At 35.3% G+C, this 15,413-nt stretch overlaps 1 protein-coding gene across 2 annotated transcripts in view; it reads right to left on the bottom strand.

Moving 5' to 3' along the window:
- The window catches only part of prkg1l (protein kinase cGMP-dependent 1, like), a 30,112-nt gene that overhangs the window by 6,678 nt on the left and 8,021 nt on the right, over positions 1–15,413 (bottom strand). For both annotated transcript variants that reach the window (XM_026269947.1, XM_026269948.1), the window contains exons 5-14: positions 13,772–13,885; positions 6,428–6,533; positions 3,089–3,152; positions 2,779–2,856; positions 2,552–2,640; positions 2,149–2,214; positions 1,951–2,019; positions 1,761–1,857; positions 1,509–1,648; positions 86–175 (exon numbers count right to left, since the gene is read on the bottom strand). In XM_026269947.1, coding sequence (XP_026125732.1) covers positions 86–175; positions 1,509–1,648; positions 1,761–1,857; positions 1,951–2,019; positions 2,149–2,214; positions 2,552–2,640; positions 2,779–2,856; positions 3,089–3,152; positions 6,428–6,533; positions 13,772–13,885 — 913 coding nt within the window. The remainder of the gene's footprint in view (positions 1–85; positions 176–1,508; positions 1,649–1,760; positions 1,858–1,950; positions 2,020–2,148; positions 2,215–2,551; positions 2,641–2,778; positions 2,857–3,088; positions 3,153–6,427; positions 6,534–13,771; positions 13,886–15,413) is intronic.

Genomic DNA, 15,413 nt, shown 5'->3' with positions numbered 1-15,413 from the left:
TTACAAATCACTAAAAAGAATCAGTTGAGAATAACTGTGTACATATATCACTGTGTGTACGCTGAGATACTAAAACTGTATGTACCTCTCTTTTAGTAAATTCCACAGATCTCCACCTTCACAAGCCTCCATCAGCATATACAGGCACCGAGCATCTTTATAGGTACAATGCAACCTGACCAAAAATATTAAAAATTTAGAATTTTACAGCAAAACACATATTTCTATTGACAAATCAAAAAAATTATTTAAATCATGTCAACTCTAAGAAGATTGTAGCATGGTGATGGACATGACAATGTTAATGTTTTTAGTCTTGGTGGTATAGGTCTGCTACGCTGCTGCTGCTGCTGCTGAACTGCTGCTGCTGTTGGTTACTGCTTTAGTTGTAGATTGTTGCTGCTGCTGCTGCAAGCAAGGACAGGAACTTGCTACTGCCAATGCATATGGCAATACAGTGCCCTGAGTATTTAAGACATACTGCTGCTGCACAAATAGCATATAAATGAACCCATAACAGATCTATACAGGTGGAGCTGGGGAAGGTAGAGGGTTTCAGAGAAACTCTGAAAGCGTGCTGCAGGAATCTCAAGTGAATGCTAGCCAGCCATATAAATGCAAGGCTGAAGCTCATTGGCTGCATATGCATCATGAACCAGCCAGGTTGTGCCAAGGTATTTAACTCTGATTATTATACGGCTCTGTGGAATACTGGATTCTGATTGGCCAGTAGTAACAATCCGAGGTATGTTACCCCTCGAGAACAACTAGTAAAAGCTAATAATAACACATGCTCATCCGGGAAACAGCGGTCGGCGCTGGACTCTTGCTTGAACTAATTTTTCTTGGTGGAAGCTTTGCGGACTCACTGTTGTTTCATACAAACGCAGCTGCTGCCATTTTGCTACGATTGTTTTGTACGCTGTAATGGATTTATAAGAGGACCTAACAAACGAAAGTTTTTAAAACAATTACGTCCTAATTATTTTATTGTCTTAATTATTTTTGTGGTGAAACTGCACCGTTTGCCTTAAATGTCCGTTTAGTTTGAACTTGCCGCTTGCTCGCAACTGCTGTCTTCACGGAAGCTTTACGTTTAAATATTTCAACTCAAATCAATATTTTGCGTCTGTTTATTCATTCTAACCAGCTGGATGTAATTATCCCTTACTTAAAGGAGTCTAATGAGGAACTACTTAAAAGGGTTTCAATTAAATGCAAGGAATAAATTATTGCATCATTCACACATAATTCCAAAAAGAATCTAGTTCTTCATTAATTGTATGTGCTGGCGTTTTAGAATTCAGAAAAAAAAAACTGATAATGTACCTGAAACATTAACAACATCCTGCAGAGCAAACCAGCTCAGGACCAACTAAGGACCAGCTTAAGCCAACTTAAACCAATTGCCATACACATGCTGGTTTTCCAATAGGATAAAAGGTCTTTAGACTTACTATAAACTTCAGAAGTGAATTGGACACCCCTGCCCTAGTGCATGTTCTGACCTTGTTATAAATGGACTTTGGAGATCCATCAGGATGTGTTTCTCTGCGAGTATCCTCTCTCTTTGGCCTGGGCTCTGTATCGCCTGTTTTCTAATGGTCTTCAGTGCAAACTTACAGTTGGAGTCACTCTTCAGATGGACCTAATGACAAAAACTTTAGCTGAATTATAATTACTACATGGAACATATTTTTTTTTATCAAAAAAGCATAAGCTGCAGTGCTAATAAATAATACACATTGTACAGAACTCACAAGCTGAGTGTGACCGTACTGTCCTTCTCCAAGATTACACAGCACCTGAAAACTGCTTAGAGACGTTTCACCAAGCGCAGACCCATCTTCATCTGCACTGTTTATTACATAGCGATCACAATGACCTTCATTAATATCACACTGGTGATGGTTCAGATATTTCAGTGAATAATGAAACATACAGTCTTACTTTGATCTGGCCTTGTTGCTAGGATTTTTTCTGGCATCATCCAAGCCTCCAGTTACTTTTCTGAAAACCCTGGATATAGACGGTGGAACATAGCCAAGGTCAGCTTTACAGCATAAGTTTGAATTAGTAATGTTTTCTCGCCCACTTTGCTGTTCCCACAGCATGAATGTCGGTTTATCCCTCACGGAGAAGACTTACTCTCTGTCTATGACCAAACATGTCACATCGCCTGCGGCAAGAGCGCTCATCGACCTCACGTCGTCTCTGGAGAGCAAAGGAACAGGTCTGAGATGTTAATGTTACATGATACCTTCTGACTTGAATTTCAATGGTCCTCAGTGGATCCACAAAGCATTCAACATGCACATGTTTGCAGTTCTCGCTTCTGGGCAAGTTAAGAAAAACGGTGCATGACCTACAGTACATTACATAAGTGATCTAAAAGGATATATGCTCCTCTTTTGTTAATATGCATGGTTGTTGTGAGTCTCTCTGGTCCTACATAAATATCACCGGTCGTATTTCTTGTGTTGGATGGGTAATAAGCTGCGAGGTTGACCTCAGAGAGTGGTGCCCCCTGCTGGTGAGGGTTGAATCTTACCCTCTCTCTCCAAAACAATCCCCTCTGGTGAGGACAGACACAATCATACTCTCCTCACAGGCTTCAGAGTGCTTCTCTAAAACTTTCACCTAAGAACGAAAGCATGCATACTGTTATGCTATTGCTGCACTACAATCATCTTTTTATCTATCATACAACAAATAATTACGATGTAAACATTTTTGACAACTATTTTCCATAGATAGATAGATAGATGTCTTTCTCACCTGGCCTTGACTCAAAATGTACAGTTTGTTTCCTGGATTTCCATTTTGAATTATATAATCACCATCATTGTAGTGTGACTAAGACGAAGACGTATATGGATGTATAAAGAGAGAAAAGAAAAAAAAACATTGCATGTACTGAAAATGTACGTTTTTATATCAGTATTTTCTAGGGTTGTGATTAACTGGTGCAAACACCCCTAAAAATGGATTTGATCAAGCTGTAGGCAGCGCTTTGACCTTCAAGTTAAAGGTTTATTGATCACATGCTGATGTTTGTAATATGATGATGATGTTCAGTCATACGCACCTCCTCCAGGGAATCAGACACTTTCACGAGAACATCTTCTGGAAACACACAGAGCGGTGCCACACTAACAGACACAGACAAACGAGAGTCAGAAAACCAGACAGCTGCATTCACTTTCAGTGTAAATCACATTAGACTCCCTTACAAGAAATGACATCTGAGCTGCAGTGCTAAATTCATGCTTTTCAGTAAACTAACACTTTAGACACATAATTATGAAAAGAAAAAAATGAATACTGCTTATACAAGTATCAGAATACACATTTTTATACATTTAACTCTTAGTTTGTAATGCAAACAAACTTTCGTCAGCATTACATTTTATTGAATACACGAATCACTAAAACTGAATTCAATCTAGATGTTGAATTTATTCAAATTAACATGTTTTCACTGTCTACATGTTTTAAGTATTTTTTTAAAAGTGCAGAATTTATTAACTGTTTTTTTTTTGTTGTTGTTAACTGTACTTTTTTTTTCAGACCTGTAGTACTTTGACATTTTCCTTGAAATACTGGTATGATCCTTTCAACATCATATCCCACATGGAAAGAACCTATTTGTGGATATATGCGCATATATGAAACCTATATGCAGTGTATATGCACATATGGTAATATATATGCTGCATATATGCGTATATATGCCAAACTGAGGTGCATATATGTGCATATACAGGAAATATAGGTCTCCTGTATTGCTTCTTCATATCCACATATAAGCCCTATACAAACAAGATATGTCTTCTATATAGTTAATGGCAGGATCTGGTCATTTTGTAGCTCATATCCCATTTTGGACTGTCATACATGATGCCTAGCTCATATTTACTATTATCAAGGCAAAAACGAAGAATTAACGGAAAAAAATTATGCAAGAACTTATTATGTATGTGCGAACATGTGAAATTGGTATCACATGTAATTGGCATGTTATGGAATTTAACTATGGCAATATATTAACATGATATACAGAGCCGGACAGTAATGGAGTACATTTACTTGAGTACAGTAGGCCTACTTAAGTACAATTTTGAGGGATCTGTACTTTACTCGAGTATCATTTTTGGGGAGTACTCATGACTTTACTCAACTACATTTGAGAAGCAAATATTGTACTCTTTACTCCGCTATATTTCTATCCATAACCGTAAGTATCCGTTACTTCTTCGGCCTTGTCCACACGCAGACAGAACCCCAATCTTTTTTTCCCTCGTCTCAAGAAATATCCGCATCCACACAAAACCGATGTAGCATACATGCCAGACCAGCATGTGGCGCTGTAATCCTGCCATAGAGATACACTTAAAACGGAGAAGAAGACATGGATTTGCTGCGCGTGGTACACAAACGAACATGGAACAATACATTTATTAATCCGCGTTAATGTTAGCGTTCAGTGTTTGTTCATGTTTTTGTTCATGTTTTTGTTGCTGTTACGTGTTGTAGTGGTGTTTGACTAAGGGCAAGACGTGGGCTGATGACGCCATATTTTCAGAAAATGTAAGGATTCGCCATCGAGAAGAAATGCAAAGGCGGCGTTTTCAAATATATCCACTCTGGGACCCGGTTTCAAAACATCGGTTTCACTCTTACAAAACGCCAGATCCGTGTGGACGAAAACGCCTATCCGCTAAAAAATGTGTGCCGAAGAAAAGAGGAAAAAATTAAAATCTCGGACACCCTATCAAACGTCATTGGATAGTGCAAGTAGGAAGAGGAAGAGGAGGAGGAGGAGGATGATGAGGCGCATCATGACAGACCTTCAAAGAATAATAAAGATAATTTTTTTTTTTCTGTTCAGTTTTTTGTCTTATTTTTGTTCTTGTATTATTTGATTGTTCTTGTAAATAAATAATGTGCATTTCTATATTTTGGACTTTTATTTATGTTGCCTAGCAGGTTTTTTGTCTTATTTTTGTTCTTGTACTATATTTTTTTGTTTTATACTATTTGATTGATCTTGAGTAAATAAATCATGTACATTTCTACATTTTGGACTTTTATTTATGTTGCCTAGCAGCTATGGATTTAAATTTTACTATTATAGGTGAACATATATGTGCATATAATATAGGAAAACGGTCAATTTTATATATGTCACATATATAAAAAACCTATATCGAAACCTATATTGAAACATATATGTTTATATAGGTTTTTTCCATGTGGGATTTCAGGTCATGACATAAAGTGAATAATGTGTTGATTGTTTTAAGCCATTTTTGGCAACCTACTATTATTAAACCCCAAAACAGTTCTTCAGGGATCGCAATTATGGCAGAAATAGACGACGCTAAGCTCAAGGATCAAGGCCAGTTAAGGTTAGGGTTAGCGACTTTGCTATGACCATCCCCCGGTGGACCTCCCAGACACAACTGGACTGAGCTGGAGGGAAGGTGTCCTCTGGTGTCTGGAGAGTGTCTGGGCCTGATCCAGAACCAGCCTGCCGGCCGTGGATATTTAGCAGACGAGCCCGCTGGCCAATTCACTCCCAATCCCTCAGCTGATTTTCCCCAAGGAATTTTTGGGGTCAAATTTGATAAATAGCATTTTATTGTATTTGCATGGGTATAACCGCATATTTAGGATTAAAGGTTTATGAATCAGCCAAAAAAACAAAAAACATTTCTTGATCACTTATCTGAGGTATGGGTATATATACATGTTCATTTTAATTACTAACTAAACTAAAATTAAAAGCACCTAATATAAACATTAACTGAAAAAAAAAAAAAAAAAAAAAATATATATATATATATATATATATATATATATATATATATATATATATATATATATACAGTATACACACACATATGCGCGCACACACACACACTAATTTTATCTTTTTATTTTAGCTAGGGTAGTTATTTTACATTATATAACTCATTTTCATCAAGATTTACTTGGTGTAAAATCTTGCTTAGTACTACAGCAATTAAAACTAAAATGAAAAAAAATATACACAATATAGACATATTTTATTAAAACTTTAACTAAATTTAAAATAAACAGAAAATACAAAACTAAAAACTAATTCAAAATATTTTGTAAAAATCTATAATAATTCTAAAATAACAAAGTGGTCATTCCCTGAGTATATGGTGGTTCTGGTCCTAACTTTAATTAAAAAAAAAATAAACAGTGAATACAGTGAATTTTTTCAATCAATCAAATAAATTAATTAATAATTTTCAAAGAACTATTTAAATAATACCTAAGCTGAAGTCAAGAATATGCATAGATAAAGATGTATTTCCTCATTTATTAATAATCTGTGTGGGACAGAAGTGTGTCTTGTAAAGGTCTATGTGAGTATGATAATGGTGGCATTAACCTGCGCAGGATATGCAGAGACTGTGTGATAGCGGCGAGGCCGTTCCTCTGCATGATCCTCTGAAACACTTGACCCTCCATCACCCACAGCCTGCTGTTCACCAGAGCTGCACACACACACACACACACACACAGAGAAGAACTGGATTTTCAACCGTCTGTGAACTCATTGCTCTTTGTTTTGGTGAAACACAAATACGTGATTTTTTCCAGCTGTCTGTGAAGAAGAGAGATCAAACGAGAGAGCGAGACAGTTCGGCTTTGGTGGATAGACTTGTGAAGACAGACAGAGAAATTGATATGGACGGTGTGAACTGTATAAGACAAACAAGTGTGAGATCTCTGTGGAAAACGGCAGAATGATATGGATCGAGGCTGATCTGTCATTCTGTTTACTAGAAAACATTATCTCTAAACTCTCATAAACATATTTAAGCTAGCATGGGATAAATTAAATTTCCAGAGCAGTATATGAGTTGCCAGGCAATGGAAATGATTGTTTGTTTCTTATATCAGGTCCAAAGGCCCCTGTGATGTTTATGTAACAGCTTACATAAACAATGATCTAATCGTATGATTATAATTTTTATAATATATATATACATACCTACATACACACACACACACACACACACATACATATATATATATATATATATATATATATATATATATATATAATAAACAGCATTTATTCAAACTATAAATCTTTTGTGACAATAAACAATACTGTTCAGAAGTTTTTATTATTATTTTTGTATGTTTTTGTTATTGTCAGAAAACATTTCTATTTTAAATAAATGCAGTTCTTTTTAAGTTTTTATCCATCAAAGAACCATGAGGAAAAAGTATCAGGGGTTCCAAAAAATATTAAGCAACACAACTGTTACCAACATTGATAATAAATCAGCATTTCTGACTTTCCAAAGGATCATGTGACACTAAAGACTCAGCTTTGATCACAGGAATAAATAACATTTTAAAGCGTATTAAAATAGAAAACCATAATTTTATGTATAGTTTAAAAAAAGTTCTTTATGTTTCGGGATTTCAGCCTCAAGTGGCTCTAAAACACACTGAAAAATTCTCCTCCTGAATCTGCTTCAACCAAGATACAATTTTTAAAAAAAAATTAGGAAGAGCTGAAAATAGAGTTCCCCCCCAAACTCATTCTCTATCACTTCCTGAGACTCTCTTGAATTAGTAATGACACCGATTAATTAAATGTGCTGTCGTTGGGAAGAGAAATACTGCAATCGGTCTCTCCCCTGCTACCTCTGTCTACCGCTCTTTTATCCCCTGTCCTTTCCTCTGCGGACTAGCCGTGGATTTGAGATGAATCATTACACAGAAACAAAAAATCCAGAACTGGATTGCAATAAACATCAGGAACACAGATATGACTCAGACACTGAAATGCAATTTTTTGGTTAATTAAAAATTTTGAAACCATTGTAGAGCAACACACACAAACACATGGATGGATAAATAATTTATATATATATATATATATATATATATATATATATATATATGGTAATTTATGGATGTTCTCATCTTTTAGTGAAGGGGCATGCCTCGTGTGTTGTAAAACATCTGTCCATTGGGTTTAATTAGAGGAAATCGTTCAGTTTAACAATGTTTAATGGGGAAATGTGTTAAACCCAACCCAGTCTTCTCACGATTTAATCTTGTTGCAATCATTTTTTAATAATAATATGTTATAGTCATAGTTTTGTAATTAATTTTAAAATGAATGCCACTTGATGTAATATGCTTCGCAGCTAACAGGGAATATTCTCAAAACAGTGGCAGGTTCTATTAAAGGGGTCATATGATGCGATTTCAACTTTTCTTTTCTCTTTGGCCTGTTACAAGCTCTTGGTGCATAAAGAAGATCTGTAAAGTTACAAAGACTAAAGTCTCAAATCCAAAGAGATATTCTTTATCAAAGTTAAGACTCTGCCACACCCCCTTAAATGGCTTATTCTAACACGACCCCACATGTCTATGTCACGATGTGGAAATATTTGCGTAATGCAACCCAAATGTCCACGCAAAGAAAGAAGATGTGGTTGTAGTGACCAAAGATAGTGTTGAAGGAGTCATGTCAGGGCATGCTGAGTGTTTCTAGGCATGAGCAAAAGCACTTTATTTGGCCTTCTGAAAGTAGATGCATTAAGGAATCTTTAAGATTACTTACAACAGAACGTCAACACAATTTATGTACGACTGTTTCGTGAACCTATGAGAGGAGGTCATTCTGACTTAGCTACGACAATCTACCAATTCTGAATCAACTATTGTAAGTATGTTTTGTGGGGGTCATATAATGCTATGCACTTTTACAAGTTGTTTGGATTGAAATGTGTGTATACACAACCACCCTATAATGATAAAAATCCATCAAGTGTTTTTTGTAAATCTCGTAAATGTTTTCCCCTTCTGACCATGTGACGTCACACGGTCGAGGCCCCTCCCACAACGCCCTGAGTGAGCCATCATCAGTCCGAGATGCAGACAAGCATGACTTCTAAAAGTGATTAAGGTGTTTCTTTGTTGGATGTAATAATGAACATAGCAGTAGTCATTTACTCCCGACATCTGAGTGACTGAAATTGCAGAGGATTGACTCTCAGAGAGCAGATGGAAGAGGGGCGGAGTCAGCAGAGCTCATTAGCATTAAAGGAGAATTCCACAAACCAGCCTGTTTTGAAAACAGCTGTTTGTTACAGGGTAAAAAAAAATGTTTTTTTTACACTACCATTGAGAAATTTTAAACAAACTATGTTACAGACTTTTCATTAAGACCCTAAAGAATCATATCAACTTGTGAAAAATGGGCATTATATGACCCCTTTAAGTATTTGCTATTGTGTGTTTAAATGCTGAGTTTTGCGCATTTGAAGCTTGCGATTATGGAAAGGGAAGTTACATTTCCGACGAGTGCTTGCGGTATCCAGCCAATCACAATGCACTGGGTCAGTTGGCCAATCAGAGCAGACTGCACTTGTCAGAAGGAGGGACTTTGTAAAAATAACGGTGCATTTCAAAGAGGCGGGGCATAGAGGACCTACAATAATGTACAGAAAAATAATGTGTTTTTTGTCAACATATTCGGTCCAACATTTTTGCAAAATTATAGAAAAAAAATAAATAATAATTAATTAAAAAAATATGTTTTGCACAGTCAGAGAACATTCTGAAATAAAATTCTTTTTATTATTATTTCATTGGAACATTAGCAAAATATTTGAACGTGTGACCTTGTCTGGAAATCCAGGCTAAAGTTTTAAAATCTAATCAGGAGATAACAAGCATCAAATGTTGATTTCAACCCTTAATTTTAATCCATGACATGGTCTTACTCAGTCAATATTAAAGATATAAATGTTAAAATTTTATGTTAACTGGTTTGATTCTTAGATTTTTTAGTGCAATGACATGTTTACTTGTTTAAATACGACTTTAATGCCACTGTAATATTGCCTTTCCATGAATTTATTTAAGGTCACAAAGCACAAATTTTAAAATGCCAGTCACAGAATCGTAAAACTACAAGCAATGGAGGAAACTGTGTTTATCTTTTCATTTAGACATATAGAGGTGATCAGGTTAGAGGGTAAGAATCAAGAAAAGAAACAGAGAGATGAAAAAGAGGCGCAGAGTGAAAAAAGAAAGCAATTTCAAGCTGTCACCAAGCACAAGACCTGAACAAAGCTGAAGAAAAGAGTTGGGGAGAGCTTGATCAGAGGCTTGAAATAAAAGGGGTGAAAGGGAAGAAATAGTCTGAAAATTCAGAAAGAGAGGCTGAGAGGGATAAAATAAAACAGAACTGCGAAAGTGGAAAAGGATATCGACTGAAAGATGAAAACAACACACAATCAAGGTAGACATTCCCTGTAGAAGAAAATAAACATCTGGAAAATGATCTAGCTTGATTGGATCCTCCATTCACTTTCAATCCATCTTTTTTAGCCCATTCATGTTCTTTCAGACTTTATTCTTTGCTTTTTTCACTCTGTGTCTTGCTATGACCCTCTATTAAAATTAATAGGTCAAGCTGATCCCCCTGTGGCTCAGGACTCAACTGAGAATGTGAAATAAGCAAGAGAAGAGGTGTTGAGAGAGTCATAAATCAAAGCATGCTATAGGGGATACACCTCAGATATGAACGTTAATTCATCTGTCTGACACAGACATATTCTTTAGGGTTGGAGGAAGACATACAAACAAGACATTCTTAACAGAATACATGCGACTAACAAGTTTAGCATGTTCATTTAAAAAACATTCAAATCTCACAATGACAACTACTTCCTTTACTTTACTTTACTTTAAATGTTTCCTAATTGTGACTTATTATTCACAATTGTGACAATATATCTTGCGATATGACATATCTTACTATGTGATTCCCACAGCTGTGACTGTGTTTCACAGTGCAACTATATATTTTGCAATTGCAACTTTTCTTCTAGTAATTGTGACTTCTGACAACTGATTTTGTCTCGCAATGACATTATTTGTAGTGATTGTGGCTGAAACTAAAAATAAAATTTTTAAAAAAACTTTATATCTCACAATTACAACTTTGTGTTTCACACTGTAACTATAACTAACTGTAACATTGTAACTACAATTGCAACTTAATCTGTAGCAATAATTTTTCACAATGTCAATTTATATCTTACAATTTCATAAATTTTTCAAATGCACTGGAACTGTATATTTAATATTAGTGACTGGATATTATTTGTATTAAATTTTGAATTAGTCTCAAAATGTAATTTTATATCTGACATTTGCGATTTTTTGTTTTGTCACTGTAACTGTCAAAATGTCACAATTCTCACTTTATTTGCTCTCTCTCTATTTCTTACTTTTATTTTATTTTACATTTCCAATTTGCAACTATGACGCACAATTACGACTTTTTACATTTTAAATTCATTTGTACAAATAATTGTGACTTTATATCTCACTATTTCCCTTTACATTTAGTTTTGCAATGCACTCTATTATATTTTCTTTATTTAACCAGGGGAAATCATATTGAGACTATAGTCTCTTTTTCAAATGCTACCTGGTCAAGAATGGCATCTAAAACAAACAATGCATACCAAATTACACAATACCATATCAACACCACATAAACCATACCACAAAACCTAACAAGGCCAAAAGTCAAATACAATAACAAACAAAATATAACACAATAACATAATAACCTACTCTAGGCAGTATGACAGCTACATAAAGCTACATACAGAAATCAAAACAGAACAACAGCTTATATACAATCACACTTATTGTATATATGAAGGTTTCTGTGACATGTAGGCCTAATTTAAAATCATTAAGTGGGATAATAGTGCCCAATCTTACATTTTTTTCTGCAAAGCATTCCAGGTTGAAGGAGCATTGTAACGGAAGGCGATTTTACCAGATTCAGATTTTACAGCAAGTATAGTAAAAAGAATGCGATTTTTTTAGACTGTATCTAAGATTCATCTAAGATTGTATCTATTGTATCCGCATAGAAATGTACAGCTACATCTACATTTGTACAAATACAATTTATGTAGATTGAAAACAACAAAGGCCCTAACATGGAACCTTGAGGGACTCTAAATGTATATTTCTCAATTGCGACTTTATTTTAAGTAATTGCAACTTTAAGTCTCACATTGTCATTTTATATCTCACATTTGAAACTTTTGTGTTTTACAATGTAACTGTAAATTTTACAATTGCAACTTAATATCAACAATTAAAATTTTGTGTTTCACATTGTACTGTAACTTTTTTTCTATTAGCAGCATTCATAGTGCATATGATAAAAAAAAGACTTTGAATCTTTATTTCACAATTCCAACTTAATTTGTAGTAATAAATGAGACTTTATGTCTCACAGTGTCCCTTTATATTTTACAATTGTGGTATTGTGTTTTGCAATGTAACTGTATGTTTCACAAAAGCAACTTTATATCTCATAAATTACAACTTTGACATGGTAACTTTATATTTCACAATTGCAACTTTTTTTGTAGTACAACTAGTACTTTTTTTTTTTGCAATGTAATGTTATTTCTTACAGTTACCCAAGTTTTATTCTGAGGTAGAAACTGTATTATTTAGGATACAGCTAAATTTTAATTTCATTCAAGAAACTAAAAAAAATGTATACATTTTATTGTACAGCATCAGATTGAAACTACAGATGTTTCCAAAAAAGACATCTTTGCTCAGAAGACATCTAGTGTTGTAAGATCAAAAGGACCAACATAAAAGATAAAGATAAAAAAACTAACACATAAAGAGATTTAAAAATCACAACCAGATGGGATTTGTATATCTGTACATTCAATATGCAGCATGTTTTGTGGACTCTAGTGTGGCATGCTGTAGGCTGAGAATTATATGTGGATTTTCCTGATTCCTTTGATGTTATATTCCACTGATCTCTCAGAACAGCTTCAGACTGGTGATGGTGGGAATACTCTGATTACCCAGACACGCTCAGCGCATCCCAAGTGGGATTAAACTAGAAAAAAAATGACATGTAATACTACACTCATTTTGTGGACATCCTAGTAGTGAGTGCGCAAACTAATCATTTTCAAATGAGATTTACTATCTCAGCAACAGGAATACTACCAACAGGAATAAATGCACAGCAAATAGTGAGCTTTTAAGCTCTCGTTCCTCTGAGAAAAAGAGCAAGACCTCAATGATCTCACATCTTATTTAGAGTTTCCGCTGTCAGTGTTTCAAACTGTACATTCAAAATACACTTAAGTACAAGGCAAACTAACAAAAATTGTGACTATGTTGGTAGTAATAGCAAGCTTATAACTTATAATGTCATTTTATATCTCACAATTGCAACATAATGTTTTGCAATGGCATTTTGCTATGCATCTATTTTGCTATTTTTTTATTGAATTTGTTAAAATTTGTGCCTCATAACTTAATTTTACATCCGTTAAATACATCTGTTTTGCAGTGTAAATTTACATTTTGCAATTGCAGCTAGTTTATTTCTAATTACAATGTTACTCTATTTCTTACTATTATTTAAGTAAAACAAATTAAAAAGTAATTGCGACTCTATATCTCACAATTTGTATTTTTTTCTAACAGTTCTGAGATAAAAAGTCAGAGCTACGCGATATAAATTCAGGATTGTGATAAATTCACAATTCTGACTTTATTGCTCAGTGACCCCTGAGCAATACAGTTATCCTTCTGTGTGTTTCTCTTCAGCTGACATGTGATAGGAGATAAAATGGGGAAGTTTGTGTGTGTGTGTGTGTGTGTGTGTGGATATGTATGTCAATACCTGTGACAGTATTGGAACAGGTGTGGTTATGAATGAGGGCCAGTTCTTCAAACATCATCCCTGGCTCAATGATGTGCAGCCTCTGGCTAGCCCTGGATGCCTCCAGTTTTCCCTCTGTTAACACACACACACACATGTCATCTACAGCTCTCAAGGTTGGCGGGAGTGACAGGTGTTGAGCAGCAGCGTGACTGTCACATAGACTGATGATCTGACCCATCACAGATTAGGCATGGAGATCCTCAGAGCCCAAACAATCCGGCACATCAGGACAAATACTGCCCTCCTTTAACGAATCACGGCTGGAATTATCACAGCTCATGGACAGATATTGATGAACACTTTAATGGATGGTAATAGATCAAACTCCTGCTCTTCTCTATCCTTTTATTTCACTTGCAGCCTGGGTGTTTAGACATACACTGACATTTTAAAACTCATTTGGCCCCACATAACCAGCAGGAATGTTTTCTTTTTCAGCAAAAAAAAAATATCTATCTTTCCAGAAGCAGGTCAGTCTCACACTTCTCTTGCTTCCTGCCTGGTCTTGCAAACACTATGGGAGGTGCATACTAATTAATGTGCTTCAGTCAGAGACAGGGAACGAGTGTCTAAAGTACACTTGTAATGTTAGTCAAGGTTTCTGGCACCAATAACCTTTTTATGACTATTTTGCAATTACTCTTTAAAGGATTAAGGAGAATGTGTGTGTGTGTGTGTGTGTATATGTTTGTTTGTTTTGTTTTTTGACTACTGTATCTTTATGTTAAGTGGTCTCTTTGCTGCTTGTTCTTGATTTCACATGGACTAAAGCACTTGCACAATTTTTGTAAAGCCAGACTAACATACAAACCCGATTCCAAAAAAGTTGGGACACTGAAAAAATTGTGAGTAAAAAAGAAATGGAATAAGTTACAAATCTCATAAATTTTATTCGCAATAGAATATAGATAACATATAAAATGTTGAAAGTGAGACATTTTGAAATGTCATGCCAAATATTGGGTTACACATTCCAAAATAGTTGGGACAGATAGCAAAAAGAGGTCAGAAAAGTTAAATGTGCATATAAGGAACAGCTGGAGGACCAATTTGCAACTTATTAGGTCATTTGGCAACATGATTGGGTATAAAAAGAGCCTCTCAGATTGGCAGTGTCTCTCAGAAGTCAAGATGGGCAGAGGATCACCAATTCCCCGATGCTGCAGCGAAAAATAGTGGAGCAATATCAGAAAGGAGTTTCTCAGAGAAAAATTATACTACTGTAATGGAAATCACAACATGGCCTCAGGAATACTTCCAGAAAACATTGTCGGTGAACACAATCCACCGTGCCATTCACCGTTGCCGTCTAAAACTCTATAGGTCAAAAAAGAAGCCATATCTAAACATAATCCAGAAGCGCAGGCGTTTTTTCTGGGCCAAGGCTAATTTAAAATGGACTGTTGGCAAAGTGGTAAACTGTTCTGTGGTTAGACGAATCAAAATTTGAAGTTCTTTTTGGAAAAAAATGGGACGCCATGTCATCCGGACTAAAGATGACAAGGACAACCCAAGTTGTTATCAGCACTCAGTTCAGAAGCCTGCATCTCTGGTATGGGGTTGGTATGGTATGGGGTTGCATGAGTGTGTGTGGCATGGG

This window comes from Carassius auratus, chromosome 8, assembly GCF_003368295.1.
Source record: "Carassius auratus strain Wakin chromosome 8, ASM336829v1, whole genome shotgun sequence".
Classification (NCBI taxonomy): Eukaryota; Metazoa; Chordata; class Actinopteri; order Cypriniformes; family Cyprinidae; genus Carassius; species Carassius auratus.
Note: the sequence above shows the minus strand (reverse complement) of the source record. Positions and strands in the feature narration are given on the sequence as shown.